At 63.8% G+C, this 20,398-nt stretch overlaps 2 protein-coding genes across 3 annotated transcripts in view; one reads left to right on the top strand and one right to left on the bottom strand.

Moving 5' to 3' along the window:
* LOC110468737 (dedicator of cytokinesis protein 2) overlaps positions 1–18,097 on the top strand; it is a 49,502-nt gene extending 31,405 nt beyond the window's left edge. Inside the window, exons 29-53 of one of the 2 annotated variants that reach the window (XM_077782552.2) lie at positions 7,840–7,938; positions 8,027–8,121; positions 8,272–8,350; positions 8,430–8,530; positions 8,662–8,720; positions 8,875–9,023; positions 9,194–9,279; positions 10,310–10,466; positions 10,797–10,837; positions 11,021–11,111; positions 11,195–11,314; positions 11,843–11,932; positions 12,044–12,148; positions 12,752–12,893; positions 13,060–13,141; positions 13,245–13,329; positions 13,527–13,613; positions 14,257–14,433; positions 14,564–14,647; positions 14,746–14,883; positions 15,194–15,279; positions 15,652–15,802; positions 16,241–16,349; positions 16,713–16,846; positions 16,927–18,097. In XM_077782552.2, the coding sequence (XP_077638678.2) occupies positions 7,840–7,938; positions 8,027–8,121; positions 8,272–8,350; positions 8,430–8,530; positions 8,662–8,720; positions 8,875–9,023; positions 9,194–9,279; positions 10,310–10,466; positions 10,797–10,837; positions 11,021–11,111; positions 11,195–11,314; positions 11,843–11,932; positions 12,044–12,148; positions 12,752–12,893; positions 13,060–13,141; positions 13,245–13,329; positions 13,527–13,613; positions 14,257–14,433; positions 14,564–14,647; positions 14,746–14,883; positions 15,194–15,279; positions 15,652–15,802; positions 16,241–16,349; positions 16,713–16,846; positions 16,927–17,010 (2,631 nt within the window). In that variant the 3' untranslated portion in view covers positions 17,011–18,097. Of the gene's footprint in view, positions 1–7,839; positions 7,939–8,026; positions 8,122–8,271; positions 8,351–8,429; positions 8,531–8,661; positions 8,787–8,874; positions 9,024–9,193; positions 9,280–10,309; positions 10,467–10,796; positions 10,838–11,020; positions 11,112–11,194; positions 11,315–11,842; positions 11,933–12,043; positions 12,149–12,751; positions 12,894–13,059; positions 13,142–13,244; positions 13,330–13,526; positions 13,614–14,256; positions 14,434–14,563; positions 14,648–14,745; positions 14,884–15,193; positions 15,280–15,651; positions 15,803–16,240; positions 16,350–16,712; positions 16,847–16,926 lie in introns of both variants that reach the window. The other variant, XM_085577406.1, reaches the window with a different exon arrangement.
* Positions 18,098–18,331: 234 nt separating this feature from the next.
* On the bottom strand, positions 18,332–20,332 carry LOC146767484 (BCL2/adenovirus E1B 19 kDa protein-interacting protein 3-like). Its single transcript, XM_085577450.1, has 6 exons — positions 20,268–20,332; positions 19,478–19,607; positions 19,248–19,377; positions 19,079–19,173; positions 18,846–18,995; positions 18,332–18,657 (listed from the first exon to the last, which is right to left on the bottom strand). The coding sequence occupies exons 1-6, from the start codon at positions 20,287–20,289 to the stop codon at positions 18,609–18,611; spliced, it is 576 nt and encodes a 191-aa protein (XP_085433576.1). The 5' UTR covers positions 20,290–20,332; the 3' UTR covers positions 18,332–18,608.
* Positions 20,333–20,398: the final 66 nt, after the last annotated feature.

Consider the following 20,398-nt stretch of genomic DNA (forward strand, 5'->3'; position numbering starts at 1 on the left):
TGAGCCAGCGGAACCGGAGGCTCTCACTGTCCTCCCTGTGCCCACCCCGGCCCCGCACACCCCGCTCCGTGTGCTCGGGATGCTGCTCCACGCGCCGCCCAGCCGCCCGGCGCTTCCCTGCCCGAGCTTGGAGCCGTGCCCAGACACCCGGAGATGTCTGCGAGGCAGGACGAGACGAGGGATGGCATGGGGCTCCTCGTTAGTATGGACAGCAACAGGCGGAGGAGCGAGCTGGCTGGGGCTGCAGCCAGAGGCGCAGGTCCTCGCTTCCTGCATCGCCACATCCCTCCTGGCCCGGGGCACGGGCACCCACGCTGGCCTGGGCACAGCCTGCCGGGGTATCCGTGATATCCTCAGCCACCCCTGCAGCCCCGTCACAGGCATGGGGTCACCTCTCTCCTCGTGCCACCAGAGCTTGGTGCCCCCGGCAGCATCCTCGGCTGCGGCCGTGCCGGGGAGGGCAAAGCGCCGAGGGCAGAGGGACCTGCTGGCCACATCCCAGAGGAGCCTGCGTGTGCCAGCCTGCTCCGGAGGGATCCTTCATGGGGGTGTGGGGTGCTGGGAAGGGCTGCGAGGGCCGGGCACGGGGCAGGAGCGCCGCTGGCACGGCCTGAGAGCAGGAGCAGCCCCGTGATGCTGCAGGGGGCTCTGGCCGAGCCGTGGCTGCCGCAGCGTGGGACGAGGCCGTTCCCCTGCCCACGCCCAGCGGGGCCCCGCCGGAGCTCCCTCGGCCTTCCCCGAACCGCCGGGAGATCAGAGACGAGCCCCACGGACAAAGGGAAGCCTATAAATGATGCATGGAGCAACTCGGCTTGGGAACGGTTCTGAGGATGTCAAACAGCCACGCCAGGACCCTCCCGCGCATCCCTGCGTTTTCTCTGCGCTGTGGTTGGGTTTAGGGCCGTGCTCGGGCGCCGTTTGCAGCACGCCGGCAGCTCCGAGCGTGGGGAATGAGTCCCATTGTGGGGCAGGAGCAGGATGGTGCCACCTAAGGTCTGATGGACTCTCCTGGATTGTCCCTGAGCCTGAGGAACCCTCTCTGCTGGTGGCTCCAAAGGACATCTCAGATGCATCTGGCACCCAGCCACTCTTCAAGCACATTTACTGGGCAATGGTGCTCAGCACCCCAATCCTGAGGCTGCTGGAGCCCCTCCTAGTTCCTGAACCCACCACAGCCCCTTCCAGGGTCTACTCCAACAGGACCCCAAGGCTGTGGTCACTCCTCCCTCCAGGAGAGACCTCTGCAAACCCCTCGAGGCCAAAGCAGCTCCACGCTGATGTGCCCTGCTGGACATTGGGGTCATCCTTGGAGTGGTCATTGGCCAGCGACCTCAGGAGAGCCCAGTGGGTGGGACAGGAGCCACAGAGCCTTGCGTGGCAATCTGGGGGATGCAGGTGGGCTGGAACCGCCCAGGGGATGCGTTTGGTGCTTGGCTGATCCCCTCTGAAGGAGGGCAGCAAGAAGCAGCCAGGCCAGTCAGCGCGGGGCTATGAACACGGCTCATCAACCCCATTTGCTGCCGGGCTTGATGAGGTTCCAAGTTTGGTCAGTGGAGGTAAAAGCCTCGGCGGAGCAGGCTCGGATCCCTGTGAGGCATTTGACATTTCAACAAAGAAAGCAGGATGATCCCAAAAGCAAAGTGGATTAAAACCAGCAAACCGGCACGTCTCTGCTCGGAACCGTCCCGCGGCCCTGACCACCAAGGGAAACTGAGGAAAGGGGAGAAAATGAAGAGCAAGGAAGGAAAAAGGCCGGTTCAGGGGAAGGCAAAGGCATGGAGCAGAGGCTGTGCAGGATGGGGCTCTGAGTGGCAGCTCCAAGCTCCATTCATGGCAGCTGGAAATGCATGTTGGCAGGTCAGAGAAACAACTTCCTTAAAAAGTGAGGCCAGCTGGCAGAGGAGCAGCTTGGAAAGGTTTTGCACAGTGGTGGACCCTCCATCCCAGCGATTTTTTAAAGTCTGAGTGTTTTTCTCCTCTGATTCCTATGGGAATTCCAGGCACATGGATAAGGTGAGACAGTAGGATCACACAGGTGATGTAGAGGTGAAAGCAGGTGACCCCAATGTGACATGCCATGAGTTCTGCAGCACTGGGTTCTGCTGGATGCTCGCACAGTTGGGAATGATCTCTCCTCCACTGAGTGACCCCAGGAGCTGAGGAAGCATCAGGAATCTCTTCTCATGGACACCCCTTAGCCAGCCCCAGTACCGGGTTTCTCTGGCCAGCGCTGATGGGTGGTGAATTTTGTGAATAATAGACACTAAACCTGCTGGGTTTGCTTCCTGGGACACATCTCTGATGGTGCAGGGCTGACCTCAGAGGTCAGAGCCCTGCTTCACACTGCCCTGTCTGGAACGTTACCTGCCAGCTTCAGCCCTTTCTCCACCTATCCTCTCCCTCACCCGTGCCAGTAACACCGTGGAAAAGGGGAAAAACGGAGCAGACACATAAATCTTCTCCTCAGGACACAGGAAGCTGGGAGATGAGATTTATGAGGGAGGAAGTCAGGTTCTCCTGGAACCGCAGAGGAGAGACGTGAATGACCCGGAGTGCCTTTGTGGGGCACCACGTCTGATTTTCCTGATCTGCAGAGGGGACAGAGGTGCTGCCGGCTGTGGAGCGGGGCAGCACTGGAGGATGAGGCGCTGGAGGGGCAGGAACCAGGCTCATGGCACATCGCTCCACAGCAGAGCCGAATCCCGCCTTGGCTTCGGGAGGACTCGAGGCGTTTGTTCTCAGATCAGAGCATGTGTGGGACTTGAGGATGGAGGACTTGGAGCAGCTCCTCGGGCAGCTTGCACACCCGAAATCTGCTTCCTCGCTGAGGAAGCTCCAGCACGAAGCCAGCTCATGCCCTGCCCTCATGCTTCTCTTGGAGGCTCTTCCAGAACCCGGCTTGCTGGGAGCCTCCCAGACCTTCTCATTTCCTTCAGGCTCTTAATCACGGCCCGTTTATATCCGACTGTACTCGTGCCAATGGAACGCTCTCAGGCAGCTCTTCTCCCTCCTCGGTGCTCAGCCCTCGCAGTCCCCAGCAAGGAGAAGCTCCTTCTCCAGCCACATTCCCAGCGTTCCACGAATCCAGCTCGGCTCCTGTCCCCAAGGCCAGCTCCCCATGTCCCTGATGGACCTGGCAGTGCCTGACCCCCTCCCTCTCAGCTCCAACACCACTGCGGCTCCCCCAGGACGGCTGAGCTGGCCCGGCCGAGGACACAGGAGCTGTCCCTGCCACCAGGGCTGTGCCCGGGGTGGCCGTGCCCCTCAGTCCCCCATCAAGCATCGCCCACGGGTTCCAGGAGTGGCACCGGCGGGTGGGTCCCGGTGCGAGCGGCGGCTCCCAGAGCCGAGGGATCCGCTCTCATCCCTATGTAGGTCATGGCTGAAGTGCTCTGAGGGAACATTAGTCACTCTCCCAGCCACAGGGCCCAGGAGAAGGCTCTGGCACCTCCACCCACCTCCCCACGGCACCAGCACCCACGACCACCCCCATGGGCTCCTCTCCGGGGCCGCCGAGGCTCCCGGCTGGCCGGGCCACACGTGCCCACGGAAGGGATGGGGCCGGGGAATGAGGAGCGAGATCCTCCCGGCACGCCGGGGTCACCGGCTCCGCTTCCATCGCTCCCCTCCGACTGCGGATGCGCTGCTGCTGCAGATGGAGCCGCACACGGTCAGGGAGACGGGAGTACAAAGCCTCTGCACGAGCCTTCAGAAGCTGCAGAAGCCAAATTATCCCTCTGTCTCCCGTGGATGCTAATACGGCTGTCATGGCTGTGGTGTCTCTGTTCACTGTGCTACCTGCTGGCGTTCCCACCTCTCTGCCAGGCAGAGGAGCTTTGCTATCGCTCTTTTAATGAGACGTGAAGAGTGGAGTGACCTGCCTGGGGGAGCAGGCAGCGTGTGTGGAGCGGGAGCAGCTCAGGAGGAGTTTGTTCCATGTCCTGAGGCTTCCCTGCTCTCATCCGTGCAGGAGCAGGCGAGCGTCCCTGGAGCTGCTGCTGGCACCGTGGTTCAGTGCCACCCCCGGGGCTGCAGGAGAGACCACCCCGGAAGGGAGAACATCCTGCTCGGCTGCTTCCTTCCCAGTGAATGGGGTATGGGCAACACCATCCTCCTCCTGGGGATGCCCTGTGTGGCTACACGGACCTGGGAGAATGCTTTGGATGGAGATCCAGCCCAGAGAGCTTGGCTGGTGCCCAGCACCAAACCTTAGGGCTCTGCTGGCATCTCCAGCACGGGCTGATCCTGCAGCAGTGACAGGACAAGGGAAGTGGGACACGGCCCAGAGATTTTTGGCCACAGGAGACCCAGCTCATCTGCAGACCCCCACGGCCCTGCGCTCTCTGAGGAGGATGTCTCCGCTCTGGAGAAGGGGTTGGGCACCCATCTAGAGCCCACCTGCCCCAGTGTGCAAAGCAGCTGCCTGGGCCAGGGGACCCTGGGTGACAAAGGCTCTGTGGGCTCCCTCACAAGCCAGAAATGGCATCAGAAAGCCACCAACTGTCCCCAGAGCACACTTCAGGATAAAGCTGGAAAGGCTTCACCGCCCAGCAGCTCCTGCACTGCCCCAGCTGCCCCTGCCCACACCGATCCAGGCTCGGTGCTGGGTGCAGCAGGGACCCCCTGGGGCAGCCCCCGTCCCACCAGCACCCAGCGGCCACGGTGCCGGCAGCCAGCGGCTCAGCCTCTGCAGCTGCAGCTCCCAGCGCTGAGAACGTCCTTCCAGAATACAAATTCCTGCCTTTAAGTGCATTCTCAACGCCATCGAGCAGCCTGCCCCCACCTTTATCTCCGTGTGCTTTAGACAACGCTGGCTACCGGGGGAATTTGGGAATTAGCGAGTGTTTGCCTCCGCCTCGTGCCTCAGTTTCCCCACCACCAAACAGTCCAGACCACGCGGAGCAACTCCGCAAACACGCGAGGCAGGCTCTGCCCGCGGCGCTGGTTAGGATTGGAGCAGCGTTGTTAGCAGGGACAGGAATTATCTGTGGCCTCTGGATGCCACCATGCTATTAAGTAATTACGAGAATTATCATTTGTAAAGAAGACAACCTCAGTCCAAAGGAGCTTCCGCGACGAAATGCAGCCCGCTCCTCCGAGCGTGCCGGGAGGACGAACGCTCCCTGCGGAGAGGGGACACAGGGAAGGGCCGGAGGTGCCATCCTCAGCCCGGCTCCGCCCGAGGGTGCCCCGGGCTGCTCCCGGCACCGCTCCTCGGGCAGCACCGCCGGGAGGGAGCTCAGCCGGAGCTCCCCGCGTCCCCTGCCGCGGCTGTGCCGAGGGGCTCGTTCCCGTAGCCCCGGGAGGAGCAGAGCCGCGAGCCGCTGCTGGCGCTGAGCACGGCGTGCCCCTCGGAGCGAGCAGCTGACACCGATGTCCCCGTATGTCCCCGTGCTGGCACAGCCGGGCCCGCTGGTTACTCATACGTGTCCACCTCGTGCTCCCAACACGAAACCGGCTCCGCGGAGACCTCGGCCCCTCTCCCGCGCCGCTGCCGGGGTTTGCGTGCGCTCCCGCGGGGAGGATCGGGACCGGAGCACCCCGGGAGGCACCGGCGCACCCCCATTCCGCGGGACTGCGTGGGGCTCGCTCCCGCATCCCGGAGCCCCGCCGGCGGACGCAAGGCCTCGGGCGCGGAGCGCGGCGCCGGGAGCTGCCGGGAGCAACGCGGGCTGAATCCCTCCAGCCCCGGCCGGCGTCACGGTACCCAAAGTGACATCCCTGGATCTGCGTGTGCGTGTGTCACCCGGCACAGCCCCGGCTGGCGGACGCGTTCCTAACGAGGGGGAGCGGAGAGGAGCCCGCCTGGCCGCTCCCCAGAGCGGCTCCGGCACGCAGCGACCCAGCGAGCGGCGGGGGCCGGGGCGGACAGGGCGAGGCTGCGGCACCGCGGCACGGCGTGGGGGTCTCCGGCCCCCCTGACACAGCAGCTCCCACCATAGATGCACCTCCGCAGGCTACACACCGTGCCACCGCTCCGGCATGGTTGTATCCCCCAGAGACCCCCGTCACGGTAGCCGGTGGCCACCTCGGTGCGGGGTGCCCGGTGCACGGTGCCTGCCGTAGGATGCTCGGTGCCACCGTCCCCGTGCCTCCCGCCGTTCCCCGGGCAGCTTCTGCTGGCCAGGAGTAAAGGAGTGGAGCACAGGGAGGTGCCGCGACCCCCGGGGATCCGGGGACACCGAGGATCCCCCTCGCCAGCCCAGCTCGGCTCCTCGCCCCGGTCCCGCCGGCCCCCGCGCATCCCGCGGGCCGAGGGTACCCGCACCGCTGCCGCGCCCCCGGGGCTCTCAGCACCGCCGCGCAGTCCCGGTTTCGGGGCTCCCCGCAGCGTGTCGCCGCTCCTGGCCCCGGGGTTCCCACGCCCCGGCCCCGGGGCCGCCCGGGGTCCCGGTACCGGCCGGCGCCACAGGGCCGATGCCCGCGGCACCGGTCCGGCCGCCGCCCCGCTCCCCGGCCGAGCCTGCTCCCCATCCCGCCCGGTACCTGGTGCTCGGCGGCGGCGGCGGCGGCGGCGCGGGTCCGGCAGCGGCGGGCGCGGGGCTCGGCGGGGCGGGGCGGGGCGGCGCGCACCCGCCGGTACCGGGGCGGAGCCGGCGGGGGCGGAGCGGGGCGGGGGGCGGGGCCCCGCCATGGGCTGCGCGCCCGGGAGCCGAGCCGCGGAGCCCGGGAGGAGCCGCGGTCCCGGCACCGGGAGGGCGATGTCTGCGCGCCCCGGTGCCGCTGCTGCTGCGCGGGGCAGCGCTCGGCGGGGCGGCCGCGGGACCACGTGGATTCCCGAAGGAGCGGGAGCTGCTGGGGTTTGATCCGTTTGCTTTGCTCAGGAGAATTCCCTGAAATTCCCTCGCAGAGCCAGAAAACCCCTCGTAGCCAGGGCTGGCCGTGGGCGCTCGTTGCTACGCCCCATCCCGAGGAGCTCCCGGTGGTGCGAAGCTGAGCCCTCGGTCACCAGCGGCAGTCACATCCCTCCCCGGCCAGTCCGCTTTGGTCTGCGTGTGGTTGGCAGAGTTTTTCCTGAGGCTGCAGCGGGGCTCCGTCTGCGCCGGAATCCGGGAGGGAGCTCCGGCAGCGCCGGACCTGCCAGGGCTGGAAGGTGCCAGGGGCACCCGGGGTGGGCAGCGGTGCCCAGCGCCCGGTGCTGCCCTCACAGGGCTCACGGCACGGCAGTCTCTGAGGATGGGTTGGCACCTAAAGCCACCCACGAAGCTCCATCAGTGTCACCGAGCCACGGCAGGGCCATCACTCCTCCTGAGCATGCCAGGAGATGCTCTTACCCCAGGAAGAGCTGCACTTTCCCGCAGTTCCCAGCCTCGGATGTGTCTCTGGGACAGCTTTTGGGCAGCATTCAGCCTCAGATGTGTCTCTGGGATGGCTTTTGGGCAGCGTCCTGCTTGTGCACATTCCACTTGTCTTGCTACAAAGCTTGGAGCCTCCTGGAGTGGAGCTAAGGGCTGTGTTTGGGACTCTTCACTGGAGACACTCCAGAAGGAGCCTGCTTGCCATTTTCAAAATGTCTTTATATACACAGTTGGCCTTAAATTGACTCAAAAATGGCAGAAATGCTTCAGTGCCCCTCTGCAATTAAACATGCATCCCCCTGGCATCCTGGTGGGTGCAGGAGCCATCCCATCCCTGGAGTGGGATACAGAGTCTGGGAGCTGCACATGAAGGGGCCAGGAGGTCTGGGGAGCTGGAGAAGAAGGGACAAGGGAGGGTGGGAGTGAACAGACCCCAAGGCAAGTTTGGGCTCTGGGTTATGAACCGAGGAACAAGGCCAGTGGCCTGTTCCATGGTGCAGCTGCAGGACCCAGCAGGGCCTGAGCAGCTCCTGTCCCCCAGAGCCACTACGTAGCCTGCATGGCCACCATCCTGAGCCAGATGGACAAGGACCACTACAGCACCTACATCCAGGCCTTCCCCTCCCGGCCTGAGCTGATGGTGAGTGCTGCCCCGCGGCAACACGGAGCACCAGCACCTCCCTCACAGCATCCCCCGGAGGGCACTGACATCTCTCCCTCCCTTGCAGGACTTCCTCATGGAGACTTTCATCCTTTTCAAGGACCTGATTGGGAAGACGGTGTATCCCAGTGACTGGGTGGTGATGAACATGGTGCAGAACCGGTGAGGGACCACGGGGGGAGGCTGGGGTGGGTGTGACATGCAGGAGTGATGTGCTGGACAGTGTCTGGCTGCACTGAGGTGGGCAGCAAGGTGGGCACACCAGGCTGGGCAGTGCCGCCCTCACTCAGTGGCCGTGCTCACTCGCCCCAGGGAGTTCCTGCGTGCCATCAACCAGTTCGCCACGACCTTAACCGAGATGTTCCTGAGCGACAGCGACTTCGAGCTGCAGGTGGGTGGGCACTGCCTCAGTCCTGCTTCAGGCCAGGTGGGTCCCCAGCCTGGCACTCATCCCTGTGCTTCCGCTGCAGCTTTGGAACAACTATTTCCACTTGGCCGTGGCCTTCCTCACCCAGGACTCCCTGCAGCTGGAGAATTTCTCCCCGGCCAAACGCAACGCTATCCTGGCCAAGTGAGTCCCCAGCCCGCCCGGGCAGCCACGCCTCATTTCCGTGCCCCGAGGTCAGGGATTTTGGGATGAGCCAGCTGGGCTGTGCACACCCGGGGCTGCAGAGCGCTGCTGACTGCCCTGTGTTCCGGCAGGTATGGGGACATGAGAGCCACGATCGGAGCGTCCATCCGGGATATGTGGTACAGCCTCGGTGAGCCACGGTGTGCCGAGATTTTTGGGTCTCTGTGGGCTCATGTCCATCAGCACCATCCCCAGAGTGGGCGTGGGGAGCAGGGTTTTGCTGGTTTGGGCATGGGAGCCTGCATGGGTGTGGATCTGCCCCCCAGCCCTCCCTGTCCTCCCAGGCCAGCGCAAGATCGAGTTTATCCCGGGGATGGTGGGTCCCATCCTGGAGATGACGCTGGTGCCGGAGCTGGAGCTGCGCAAGTCCACCATCCCCATCTTCTTCGACATGATGCTCTGCGAGCACCGGCTCACCGGGAGCTTCAGCCGGGTGAGGGCCGAGGCTGCTCCTGGGGGTGTGGGGGATGTTGTGGGATGTTGTGGGAACCACCCACAGCAGGGGAGTGGCGTGTCCTGGGAGCGGGGACGGGAACCGTCTCTTTAGGATGGTCTCTGGGGAGGGGCTGCTCCAAGCTCAGCCCACCTTCATCCCCTCTGCAGTTTGAGGATGAGATCCTGCGCAGGCTGGACAGCGAGGTGGAGGGCGGCCGGGGGGACGAGCAGTACATGCAGCTTTTCAAGAGCATGTGAGTGTGCAGAGTGTGCCCCTGCCACCTTTCCGCCGGGGACACGACCCTTTGCTGTCACCATTCCCTTGCCATCCCACTCCTCCTCACGCTCGGCCAGAGTGTGCCACGGGGGAAAGGGAGCAGCGAGGAGGAAGGCTGGTGCCTGAGCACCATCGTGTGCCCCTGCGCATCTCTGCTGCCCCAGCCAGCCCCAGCCTGCCCCAGGTGTTACCTCTGCTGCAGGTGATGCTCCTGCCCCTGGTGACACCCCTGTCCCCGGAACTATTCTATGCCTCAGGTGATGCCCCTGCCCCAGGAATTACCCCAGTCCTAGGAATTGCCAGTGCCTTAGGTGTTACCTCTGCCCCAGGTGTTATCCCTGCCCCAGGAATTGCCCCTGCCTCAGGTGATGCCTCTGCCCCAGGTGTTATCTCTGCCCCAAGTGTTATCCTTGCCCCAGGAATTGCCCCTGCCTCAGGTGATGCCCCTGCCCCAGGTGTTATCTCTGCCCCAAGTGTTATCCCTGCCCCAGGAATTGCCCCTGCCTCAGGTGATGCCCCTGCCCCAGGCGTTACCTCTGCTGCAGGTGATGCTCCTGTCCCTGGTGACACCCGGGTCCCCGGAACTACCCTATGCCTCAGGTGATGCCCCTGCCCCAGGAATTGCCCCAGTCCTAGGAATTACCCATGCCCCAGCTGTTATCTCTGCCCCAGGTGTTATCTCTGCCTCAGGTGTTATTTCTACCCCAGGAATTGCCCCAGCCTCAGGTGATGCCCCTACCCCAGGTGTTATTTCTGCCCCAAGAATTGCCCCTGCCCCAGGTGATGCCCCTGCCTCAGGGGTTTTCTCTGCCCCAGGAATTGCCCCTGTCTCAGGGGATGCCCCGGCCTCAGGTGATGCCCCTGCCCCAGGAATTGCCCCTGTCCCAGGTGATGCCCCTGCTCCTCCCAGGCTTTGTCGCTGCCCTTTGGTGCTGAGCAGGGCAGTGGTGGGAGCACTGCAGAGCTGGCTGTGCAGTGGGACCTGTGGTCTCCCCTCTCTTCCCCAGCCTGCTGAGCTGCTGCCAGAGCCACCCCGAGCTGGCCAAGCCTGGAGAGGACTTTGTGAGGCTGGTGAGCGAGCTCCTGGAGAGGCTCCTGGACTACCGGGCTGTCATGAATGACGAGAACAAGACTTACAGCATGAGCTGCACCGTCAACCTCCTGGTGAGCACTTGAGCTTTGTCCACCTCCCTGAGGCTGGCAGGGCTCATCCCCGTGTCCCCATCTCCCTGGGACAACCAGGGCTTGTTCCCATGCTTCCCCAGGTCCCCAGGGCTGGCAGGGCTTGGCCCTGCATCTCCTCCTGGCACAGCAGAGCCACATGGTGCCAGAGCTGGCATCTCTCGGGAGACACCGTGCAGCTCTGCAGGACCAACCCCAGCCCCGTGTGGGGACAGTCCTGGCAGCACCACGACCCGGAGGGTGGCAGCGTGGGGGGCTGTGCCATGTGCCACTCCTGGGGCCACTCCAACAGCCTGGTCTGTCTTTCCACAGAACTTCTACAAGGAGATTGACCGCCAGGCCATGTACATCAGGTGAGCACAGCCCTGGGAATGCTGGCAGCACCTGGGGCGGGGGGTCCTGAGCACCCCCAGTGGGATGGGCTTGGCAGAGTGGCCTGAGGGGCAGGGTGATGGTGCTCTGTGCCCAAGCTCTGCTAAGTGTCGTGCCCCACACGTGAGATTGTCACTCCCCACCCACGGCTCTGTCACTCCCAGGTACCTGTACAAGCTGAAGGACCTGCACATCAGCTACGAGAACTACACGGAGGGAGCCTACACGCTGCTGCTGCACGCCCGGCTGCTCACGGTGGGCACGGGGGGCTCGCAGGGGCTGGCAGGAGCGGGCAGCCCTGTGGGCTGGGTGTGACAGGTCCCTGCTCCCTTCTGCAGTGGTCAGAGGAGTCGAATGCAGCCCCCGTGCCAGGCCCCCACGGCCTCCACCTGCACACCCAACGCCAGCTGAAGGAGGCTCTGTACAACCAGATCATCGAATACTTCGACCAGGGCAAGGTGAGTGTGGCCACCTGTCCTTGCAGACCCTGCAGCCTCTGGAGGCTACTGGAGGGAGCTGGGCTGGCTTAGGGCAAGCCTGGCCCCCTTGCCATCGCTGTCCCCTATTTCAAGCTCCCAGATCCCATTCTTAGCACAGCCCCTGATTCCCCACTGCTGCAGAAGGGTTGGAGCTGCCCTGCAGTGAGCCCGGGTTGGATGGTTCATCCCACAGCCACTGTCCCTCACCCCATTCCTATCCAATTCCTGTCCCATCACATCCCAGGCCAGTCCTTGTACTGCCAGGGGCTGACAGCTTGGACATCTCTGGACAAAGGCTTGGTGGGGTCACCTGGGGAGCTCCAGGGCTGGAGATGGGGGGGAAGCCAAGTTCTTCTGCTGCCCACTGGACCACCAGTCCCCACGGGAGAGCCCTCTCCCCCTCCTACAGGGGGAAGGGTGCAGGTGCCCCCACAAAGTCCCTGGTGCCCCCTTCCCCAGTTCACCCTGTACTGGGGGGGGGTCTGTCCTGGCCCTTCTCTCCTCCAGATGTGGGAGGAAGCCATCCACATCTGCAAGGAGCTGGCGGAGCAGTACGAGAACCACGTGTTCGACTACGAGATGCTGAGCGACATCCTGGTGGGTGCCTGGCTGGGCTGGGGGTGCTGCTGGCAGGGCAGGATGAGTTGGGGGGGATAGGGGGGTCTGCAAGGCTCCATCATGTCCTCATCCTGCCCCTCTCCTCTGCAGCAACGAGAAGCCAAGTTCTATGAGAAGATCCTGAAGGTGCTGCGGCCCAGCCCGGACTACTTTGCCGTGGGATATTACGGGCAGGGCTTCCCCACCTTCCTCCGGGTAAGCAGGACCAGGAGCAGCCCCACAGCTGCCACCTCGATTCCCAAGGAGCCCCACCCCTCACCGGTCTCCACCTGGATGTGGAGGTGTGGATCACAGCTCTCTCTGAGTGTCATCATCCAGCCTGTTCCTTACCCAGCATCTGTCCCAGCCAGGGGACATCCCAAGGTCAGATGGTTTGCACAAGTCCAGTCACTCTCCCCCCATCCACCCACGCTGCCACACCCTTGTAGAAGCCACCAAATTTGTCACACAGGAGTTGTCCTCAGTGATGTTGCTTCGCTGGCACCAGTCCTGATTCTCCACATGCCGCCTTCTTTTTTCCTCTAGTTGCTGGATTTAGGGAGAAATTTCTTTCTGGATGGAGGTGTACTTTTCTGGATGGAGGTGTACTTTTCTGGACGAATGTGTATTTTTCTGGACGAATGTGTATTTTTCTGGATGGAGGTGTATTTTTTCTGGATGCAGGTGTATTTTTCTGGATGCAGGTGTCTCCTGCTTGGCAGGGGGCTCAGCCTTATCAGCACCAGCACCCCAGTGCTCTGGGACACGCTGGCCCTGCTCTGTGGCACAGGGATGAGCTGTCACCTTCCTACCCTGCAGAACAAGGTCTTCATCTACCGGGGCAAGGAGTACGAGCGGCGTGAGGACTTTGAGATGCAGCTGCTGAGCCCCTTCCCCAATGCTGAGAAGCTGAAGAGCACATCTCCCCCTGGCCAGGACATCACCCACTCCCCAGGGCAGTGTATCCTCCGTGTGCACAGGGACAGGGCTGGGAGCGTGGCTTGGACTCTGTCTATCACTCTCCATGTGGGAATTCCTTAAATGCCTCTCTGTACCCCTGGGGTTCACCTTTCAGGGCTCTGGAGCCCCTTTCCCAGTGTGTGCCCGTGGCTCCTTCACTCCCACAGACATCCAGTGCTTCACCGTGCAGCCGGCAGAGGAAGCCAAGGTGCGGCTCAAGGGCCGGAGCATCCCGGAGCAGATCACCAAGTGAGTGTCCAGCACAGGGAGGCCCTGCTCTGCTCCCTGTGGGTGTGGGTGGCTGGGACACAGTGGGGATCCTCTCCCATTTCTGCCCTTTCCCTCCCCACAGCTTCTACAAAGCCAACCACGTCCAGAGGTTCAGCTACTCACGGCCTTTCAAGAGGGGCCCGAACGACCCCGACAATGAATTTGCAGTGAGTGCTGGGAGGAGCTGCCAGGACCCTCAGCTTGGGGGGTCCTGCAAGGAGAGATGGGGGAATCCCTGCTCCTGGGATGGGGAAGGTGGTGGTCCTGTGCCCATGGAGGTGGGAGCCCCCCATGCCATGGGGCAGCCAGGGGTGACGCAGGGTGATGGGAGAAGGGCAGGGAGTGACTGCTGCTCTTCCCCCAGAACATGTGGATTGAGCGGACAACCTTCAGGACAGCCTATCCCCTGCCTGGCATCCTGCGCTGGTTCGTTGTCACCTCCACTGAAACGGTGAGGAGGAGGCTGGGGGACAGCAGGGCCCTCTCAGGATCCTGGTGGATGCTCCAGCCTTGTCAGGAGCTCGAGCTGAGGATGGGGAAATGTGTCCTGCCTGTGCCATGCTCCGTGGGCAGCAGGGACAGCGTGTGAGGAGCAGCAGAGGCACTGGAGGGGTGTCAGCAACTTCTGCCACTGCTCTGTGCGTGGGCTTTGCTCCTCTGTCAGAGGTGGGTGCTTGGCCAGCACGCAGGGAGTCTCAGGAGCAACCGCAGTGGAGATGTGATGTGCCCTGGTGGGTTGTCACAGGATGCTGCAGGCACAAGGACGTACAGCTGCATGAGTGCTGCACGTGTGTCTGCCATAGTGTTCAGGCTGTGCACCCCGCTGCGGCACAGCTGCACCCCCAAAGCGACACCAGTGGTTACCCAGGTCTCCTGTGCCCATGGGATTGACTCTGTGCTGGGAGCAGGGACCAGCATGGCCAGAACATCCCCAGGAGCTCTCGCTCAGCCCCAGGCACATTGTGCCAGGGGTCTGAGGGGCTTCATGGGGTGAGATGTGCAGCCCCCAGGGGTCCCTCCTGCCAGGCTGGGGAGAGCCCACCCTGCCAGCCTTAACGAGGAAGGGCAGCACTGACCCCTCCCTGCACACACAGATCATCATCTCCCCGCTGGAAAACGCCATTGAGACCATGATGAAAACCAACGAGAAAATCATGAGTGAGATCAACCGGCACCAGAACGACTCCAGCCTGCCCATCAACCCTCTCTCCATGCTGCTCAACGGCATCGTGGACCCCGCAGTCATGGGTGGCTTCACCAAGTATGAGAAGGTGAGGATGCACAGAGGTTGTGGTGGGCACAGCTGGGCACACCCAGCACTAGGGCTGGCACTGCTCTGCCATCCCCAGCCTGTGTGGGGCTGGGCCAGCCGGGCAGTGGGACTGAGGAGGGTCGTTGCAGGCTTTTTTCCAGGAGCTCTACATGCAGGAGCACCCTGAGGACACGGGGAAGATTGAGAAGCTGAAGGACCTGATCGCCTGGCAGGTACCAAATGCAGCATCCCTCGGGCAGGGACAGCTGCCCCCTTTGTCTGCCGTCCCTCCCCGTGCCAGGGAGCCCCACGAGTCCCCGTTGTCCCCCAGATCCCGCTGCTGGCAGAGGGCATCCGGATCCACGGGCAGAAGGTGACAGAGGACCTGCGGCCCTTCCACGAGCGCATGGAGCAGTGCTTCGAGCAGCTGCGGGCCAAAGTGGAGAGTCAGTACGGGGTGCGAGAGATGGTGAGTGCCACGGCGGTGGGCATGGGGTGGGCACGGCTGGGGGGGTCACAGGCACTGCCTGGCACCGTGGCGGTGACACTGGACAAGCCAATGTAGATGTGGGGCAGCAGGGAGCGGGAAGAGGGTGAGGAGATTGCCATGGGGGACCTCATGGTCCCTGCCTGCCTCAGGAGGAGGCACAGCACTGCTGGGGGGTGGCTGGCACTGGCGCAGAAGCAGGAGTGGTCAGAGAGGGCACTGATGGCCCTGGCTGAGCCCAGGGAAGGACTGGGGAGGGTCTCCCCTCTCATCCCTCCTGGCTGTCTCTCAGATGTTCTTTGAGGACCGGCGGAGCGGCCGACCCCGGTCCATAGCCTGGGTACCCGACTGGGACCAGCCGAGCCACGCTGGAGCCAGGCAAGTGGGGAGTGGTGGTTGTCCCCTCTCATCCCCCTCAGCTGAGCCTTCCTCACTCTGGCCCAGGTGCTTTTCTCCCACCTCCTCAGTCCTCTGCCCTTCCACTTTCCCTTTAAGCCAAGTGCATCTCAGCCCTGTCCCTGTGGGGGTCAAGGAGGAGACACCCCATGTGCAGCCCCGAGGCTCCCCTGGACACTGCTGTCACCTGAGCCATCCATTCTTGTCCCCCAAACCTCCCCTGCTGAGCTCTGCTGTGGCTGGTGCTGATGCCTGAGCGAGTGCAGCTGCTCCCAGTGATGCACCAGCTGGTCCATGGCATAGCCCTGCCCCTCTTCCCCCTGCTGCCCCTCACCTGTCCCAGTCACCCCACAGCACGGAGGCACCCCCGACCCCAAAGGCTGCCCGTCGCCCCTCTGAGAGCGAGGACCACAGGAACGAGCGCAGGGAGAACCGTGCCAGCTCCATCTTCAGCTCCCGGCGGCAGGACTCCCGCCAGTCCATCTCGGAGCTGCCAGAGCCTAAGGTGATGCTCAGCACAGCCCTGGGGCCCTGCTCACATTCCCTGGGTATCCTGCTGCACCCAGAGCCCCTGGCCCTGCCTGCAGCACCAGCCCTGGGGCCCTGCTCACATTCCCTGGGTATCCTGCTGCACCCAGAGCCCCTGGCCCTGCCTGCAGCACCAGCCCTGGGGCCCTGCTCACATTCCCTGGGTATCCTGCTGCACCCAGAGCCCCTGGCCCTGCCTGCAGCACCAGCCCTGGGGCCCTGCTCCCACTCCCCTGGGTGCCCTGCTGCACCCAGAGCCCCTGGCCCTGCCTGCAGCACCAGCCCCCAGCCTGGATGGGACCCCTCGAGAGGCTGGTGGCAGCCCCTGCTGCAGGGAGGGCAGAGGGCTGGAGGGGCAGGGTTTGCCATCCAGCCTGGCCCCTCTGAGGTGCTGAACCTTGCTTTTGTGCCCCAGGATGAGAAGTGGAGACTCTCCTGCAACGTGAGCGAGAGCAGCCTGAGCACCGAGAGGAAACAGCCCCCGCCAAGCCAATCTGCTGCTGGTGCTCAGCCCAGTGCTGCAGGTACAACCTGCCAGGCCACCTTGCTGAGAGTCCCTACAGCCCCACGAGCAGGGCTGTGCCCTCCCACACCGCCCCCAGGGCAGGTCCCTTCACCCCCTCGTGGTGGCACAGAGTGGGAGCACAGGCACGTTCCCTGCTGAACACTCCCTGTGGGGCTGCAGCCATTGATCCTGGACTTGGTGCCAGGAGTTGTTCCTGGTGGGAGCCAGCTCGTTGCTGGGTTCACATACCCTGGCACCTCTGCCCAGCACTGCCACACTCCCCTAGGCAGAATCGCTGGCCCCGACAGCCCTTGGGATGCTGATGGGCCCTATGCACCCTCAGGCTGGCTGAGCCTCCATCTCTCCTCTCCTGCCTGCACAGGCTCATCCCCGTCTCCCACCGGCTTTGGTGGCCGCGTGAAAAGCGCCAGCAAGCTCCCACCCCTGCCCCGCAAGTTCAGCCCCGCGGTGTACGAGACGTTCCTGGAGCAGAGCGACGCTGCAGCCCCAGGGAAGGTACTGGAGAAGGGGAATTGGAGGGGAGGCACTGGCTGGTCCCCAGTCCCACCACCCCTCACGTCCCTCTCGGCTCACAGGCGTCCCCGTCCCCAGATGGGAACAGAAGCCTCAAGTCGCCGCCACTGCCGCCACCCAAGTCCAAGCGACTGTCACAGCTCTGACCCGCTGCCACATGCAGCTGCACTGTCTGCACCCTGCCCAGAGTGCCCCTGTGCCCAGCCCGCTGCTGGACCCACAGCCCTGCTTGATTCTCACCTGCTGGAGCACCTCTTGCAGCACTGCCACCCAGAGCAGGCTCCCTGTGTGCACCAGGCACTGCCACCCTGTGTCCCACCAGCTCTGGCTATTGCCACCCTCCTGGTGTCCCCTCCTGGGCTGGGAACCACCTGGCCCTGGATGTTTCCTATGCCTCTGGAGCCACACTGAGCTCCCCAGACATGCAGCACCTCCCAGCCATGAGGACATCCCTCCCTCCACCTGAGCTGCCCATGGTCTGTGCCAATGCCAGGGAGCCAGTGACTTCCCCAGTGGCATTCCTGCGTGATTCCTGTTCCCATCCCTTGGCTGCCCACCCCATCCTGCAGCACTAGGACCCATTCCTGAACTGAACTGCACAGGAGCCAGCCAGGTGTGTACAAGGGCCCTGGCAGCCTCATGCTCTGCAGTGCCACCTCTCCTGCCCACACCTGCCACCTGCACCAGGCAGGTGTCACCGCCTTGACTGGCCATGCCATGCTCAGCTCCCACCTCTGCACTGCAGCCATGGCTAATAAAGGGCAAACATATCAAATGAGCACCTGCGTGGGGCTGAGTGTTGGGAAGGATGGATAAATATAATTATTCATAATAATACAGCCAGGATGAAAACAATCCTCCCTACTGGCTGGACAATACCCTTACCTACAGATAAGTCCAAAAGTCAAATGGACTGTTCCATCTCACCCCCCAAAATGTATAGTTCACCACACACCTGTAACCCTCCCCTGAAACATCAGGTGTCTGTGACCCCATTGGCCCAAGTCTTGTTCCAGCCCACCTTGAAGCCCCCTGATAAGGGGTCTCCGAGGGGCCAAACGCCCTCTTGGAACTTCCACTCCCCTTTGAACTTCCCCTCTCTTGGAACTTCCCCCTCATAGGACCTCCACCCTCTCCTAGAGCATCCTCTTATCTCTCCCCTCCCCCTGCTGCATCTGGCAGCTCCAAGCAGGACTTTTCTCCATCCCTAATAAACCTGATATTCTAACAGCAGCTTTCAGAGATCTCTCATCTCCATTCACCTAAACCATCCTGGAGCCCAGCGCTCCCTACAGCTAAGCACCCATGTGAGCCCCAGCACCCAGCCCTGCTTGCCCACAGCACAGCCAGGGCTGGCATCACCCCAAAGCACAGGAACTCACCCTCCTGCAGCAGGGAAGCCCAATGGTCACTTCCCAAGCCAGGCTGTGCTCCCGGACACAGGGAGGGGACTCGCTGCTCAACCCCTGAGCTGGCACAGGGCTCTTTATTCAGGTGGGCTCGGTTGTATTTACAGTCTGTTACAGGGGGACCTGGACCCGTAACCGGGGGCTGGGGAGGGCAGGGGCTGCCTGCAGCTGGGAGCTGCCATCAGCGGGTTCCGTTCTATGGGGAGAGTGGGATCAGCCCCCGAGGCAGGGCTGAGGGACAGACACGGGGAGGAGGCGCCTCACGAGCACGGGGCGCCGGGGCTGGGCTCTCCCCGCATTCCCAGCGGAGCAGCGGGTGCTGCCTGCCCAGCTCCTCACAGAGGGCTGGCCGAGGAGGCTGCCAGGCGCTTCCCAATGTAGATCCTGCATTGGAGAGAGGGACTGTGAGGCACTGGTACAGGGTGCTGGGCTCCAGCAAGCCAGGAGCAAGGGGAGATGGCAGCAAGACCACTGCAGCTGCTGGGAGCTGTGGTGCACCCAAGGATGAGCAGCACAAATTCAGGGGTGTTCCCTCCTCCCCCAGCCCCATGGTGAGACCCACAGACACTCACCCCAGCCCCAAGGTCAGCAGGTGGCTGAGCAGGAGCGAGGGGATGAAGAGCAGCAGCAGCTCTGAACTGAAAAGTCTCTTCTTCCTCCCCACTGCACCTCCCTGCAGGCTCCACAGCACTGGCTGGGGGGAGCACACAAAGGCAAATTCCCTGGGAAAAGTTCATGGTTAACAGGGACACGGGGACAGCAGGATGGGGATCAGCAGGATGTGCTGGTGGGACACAGGACTTACTCTGGGGACAGGTACCGAGGGCAGCGGGTACAGGCCCAGCCCAGGGACGCTGTCAGGCGTCGCTGCCTCCACTTGGCTTCCTCTGGCACATCCCGCTGGAAAGAGACACAGGGCAGGTCAGAGCAGGGCCTGGGGGCACAGCAGGGAGTGGCAGGGGCAGCTCCCTCACCTGCCGGGGGTAAGGACAGCCTAGCTGGGGCTGGCTGTGTGCAGGCAGCACCTCACTCTCCCCTGGCTGATCACTCCCATGGCTGGCTCTGTCATCATCCCAGGCTGGGGAGCCCAGCACGAGCAGGGCCCTGAAAAGAGAAACCTTCAGTCACTGAGCCCAGACTGTGGCCCCCAGCACCAGCCACAGCTCAGCAGGGCTCTGGAGCCTGGCTCCCTCTCAGGACTCACCCGTCACTGCTCTCTGTCTCCAGCTGGGCCTCCAGCAGCATCCGCTCCACGTCGGCGTGGCAGGAGAACGGCGAAGGCGCTGGCTCGGGCTCCGGGCAGCCTGGGCCACACCGCAGCTCCACCCAGGAGCCTGGGGGGGCTGTCAGCCCCTGCGCTGCCCCCAGCCCACCCCTGCACTTCATCCCATCCCAGCCGGGAGCCCTCCCCGGTACAGCCCACACCCCTGCCTGCAGTCCCTGACCCGGGACGCCCTGTGCACCCCCGGGACCCGCATCCGCCTCTGCCCCCGCGGTGCTCATCAGCCCCCGGTGCCCCCACTGACCCAACCCCCGGTGCACGTCAGCCTGCCCAGGATCCCCGTGCTCCCACGTCAGCCCACCCCTGCACTCCATCCCATCCCAGCCAGGAGCCCTCCCCGGCACACTCCGCACTCCTGCCTGCAGTCCCTGACTCAGGACGCCCTGTGCACCCCCGGGACCCGCATCTGCCTCTGTCCCCCCGGTGCTCATCAGCCCCCGGTGCCTCCACTGACCCAACCCCCGGTGCACGTCAGCCTGCCCAGGATCCCCGCGCTCCCGCGTCAGCCCACCAGAAACCCTGCCTGGGCTCCCCACCGACCCGCTCCCCACCAACCACCGGGGGCTCCCGGTGACCCAGACCCCCACGTGTGCACGTCAACCCCTCCACCCCCGGGCTCCCCACTGTCCCGAACCTCGCGGTGCCCCGACCCGCCCGGGCTTCCCATTGTCCCAACCCCCTGGGTGCCCCGCTGTCCCGGGTCCCCCCGCACCGTCGTCGCCGGTTCCCGCCATGGCCCCGCGGGTGCTCCGCGCGCAGCCCCCGCCGCCGGCGGTCACGTGACGCCCGCGAGCCCCCATGTAAATAAAACCACCGGGCGCCGGTCTCTTCTTAAAGCGGCGC

This window comes from Lonchura striata, chromosome 4 (genome assembly GCF_050655825.1).
Source record: "Lonchura striata isolate lonStrDom1 chromosome 4, ASM5065582v1, whole genome shotgun sequence".
Lineage (NCBI taxonomy): Eukaryota > Metazoa > Chordata > Aves > Passeriformes > Estrildidae > Lonchura > Lonchura striata.

Excerpts from the sequence above, each read along its gene's own strand:
- LOC146767484 (XM_085577450.1), bottom strand. The coding sequence starts at position 20,289 with ATGGCGGGAACCGGCGACGACG. Across the intron at positions 19,174-19,247 it reads GCTGTCCTTACCCCCGGCAG|CGGGATGTGCCAGAGGAAGC; the intron begins GTGAGGGAGCTG and ends GTCTCTTTCCAG. Across the intron at positions 18,658-18,845 it reads CTGCTGACCTTGGGGCTGGG|GATCTACATTGGGAAGCGCC; the intron begins GTGAGTGTCTGT and ends TCTCCAATGCAG.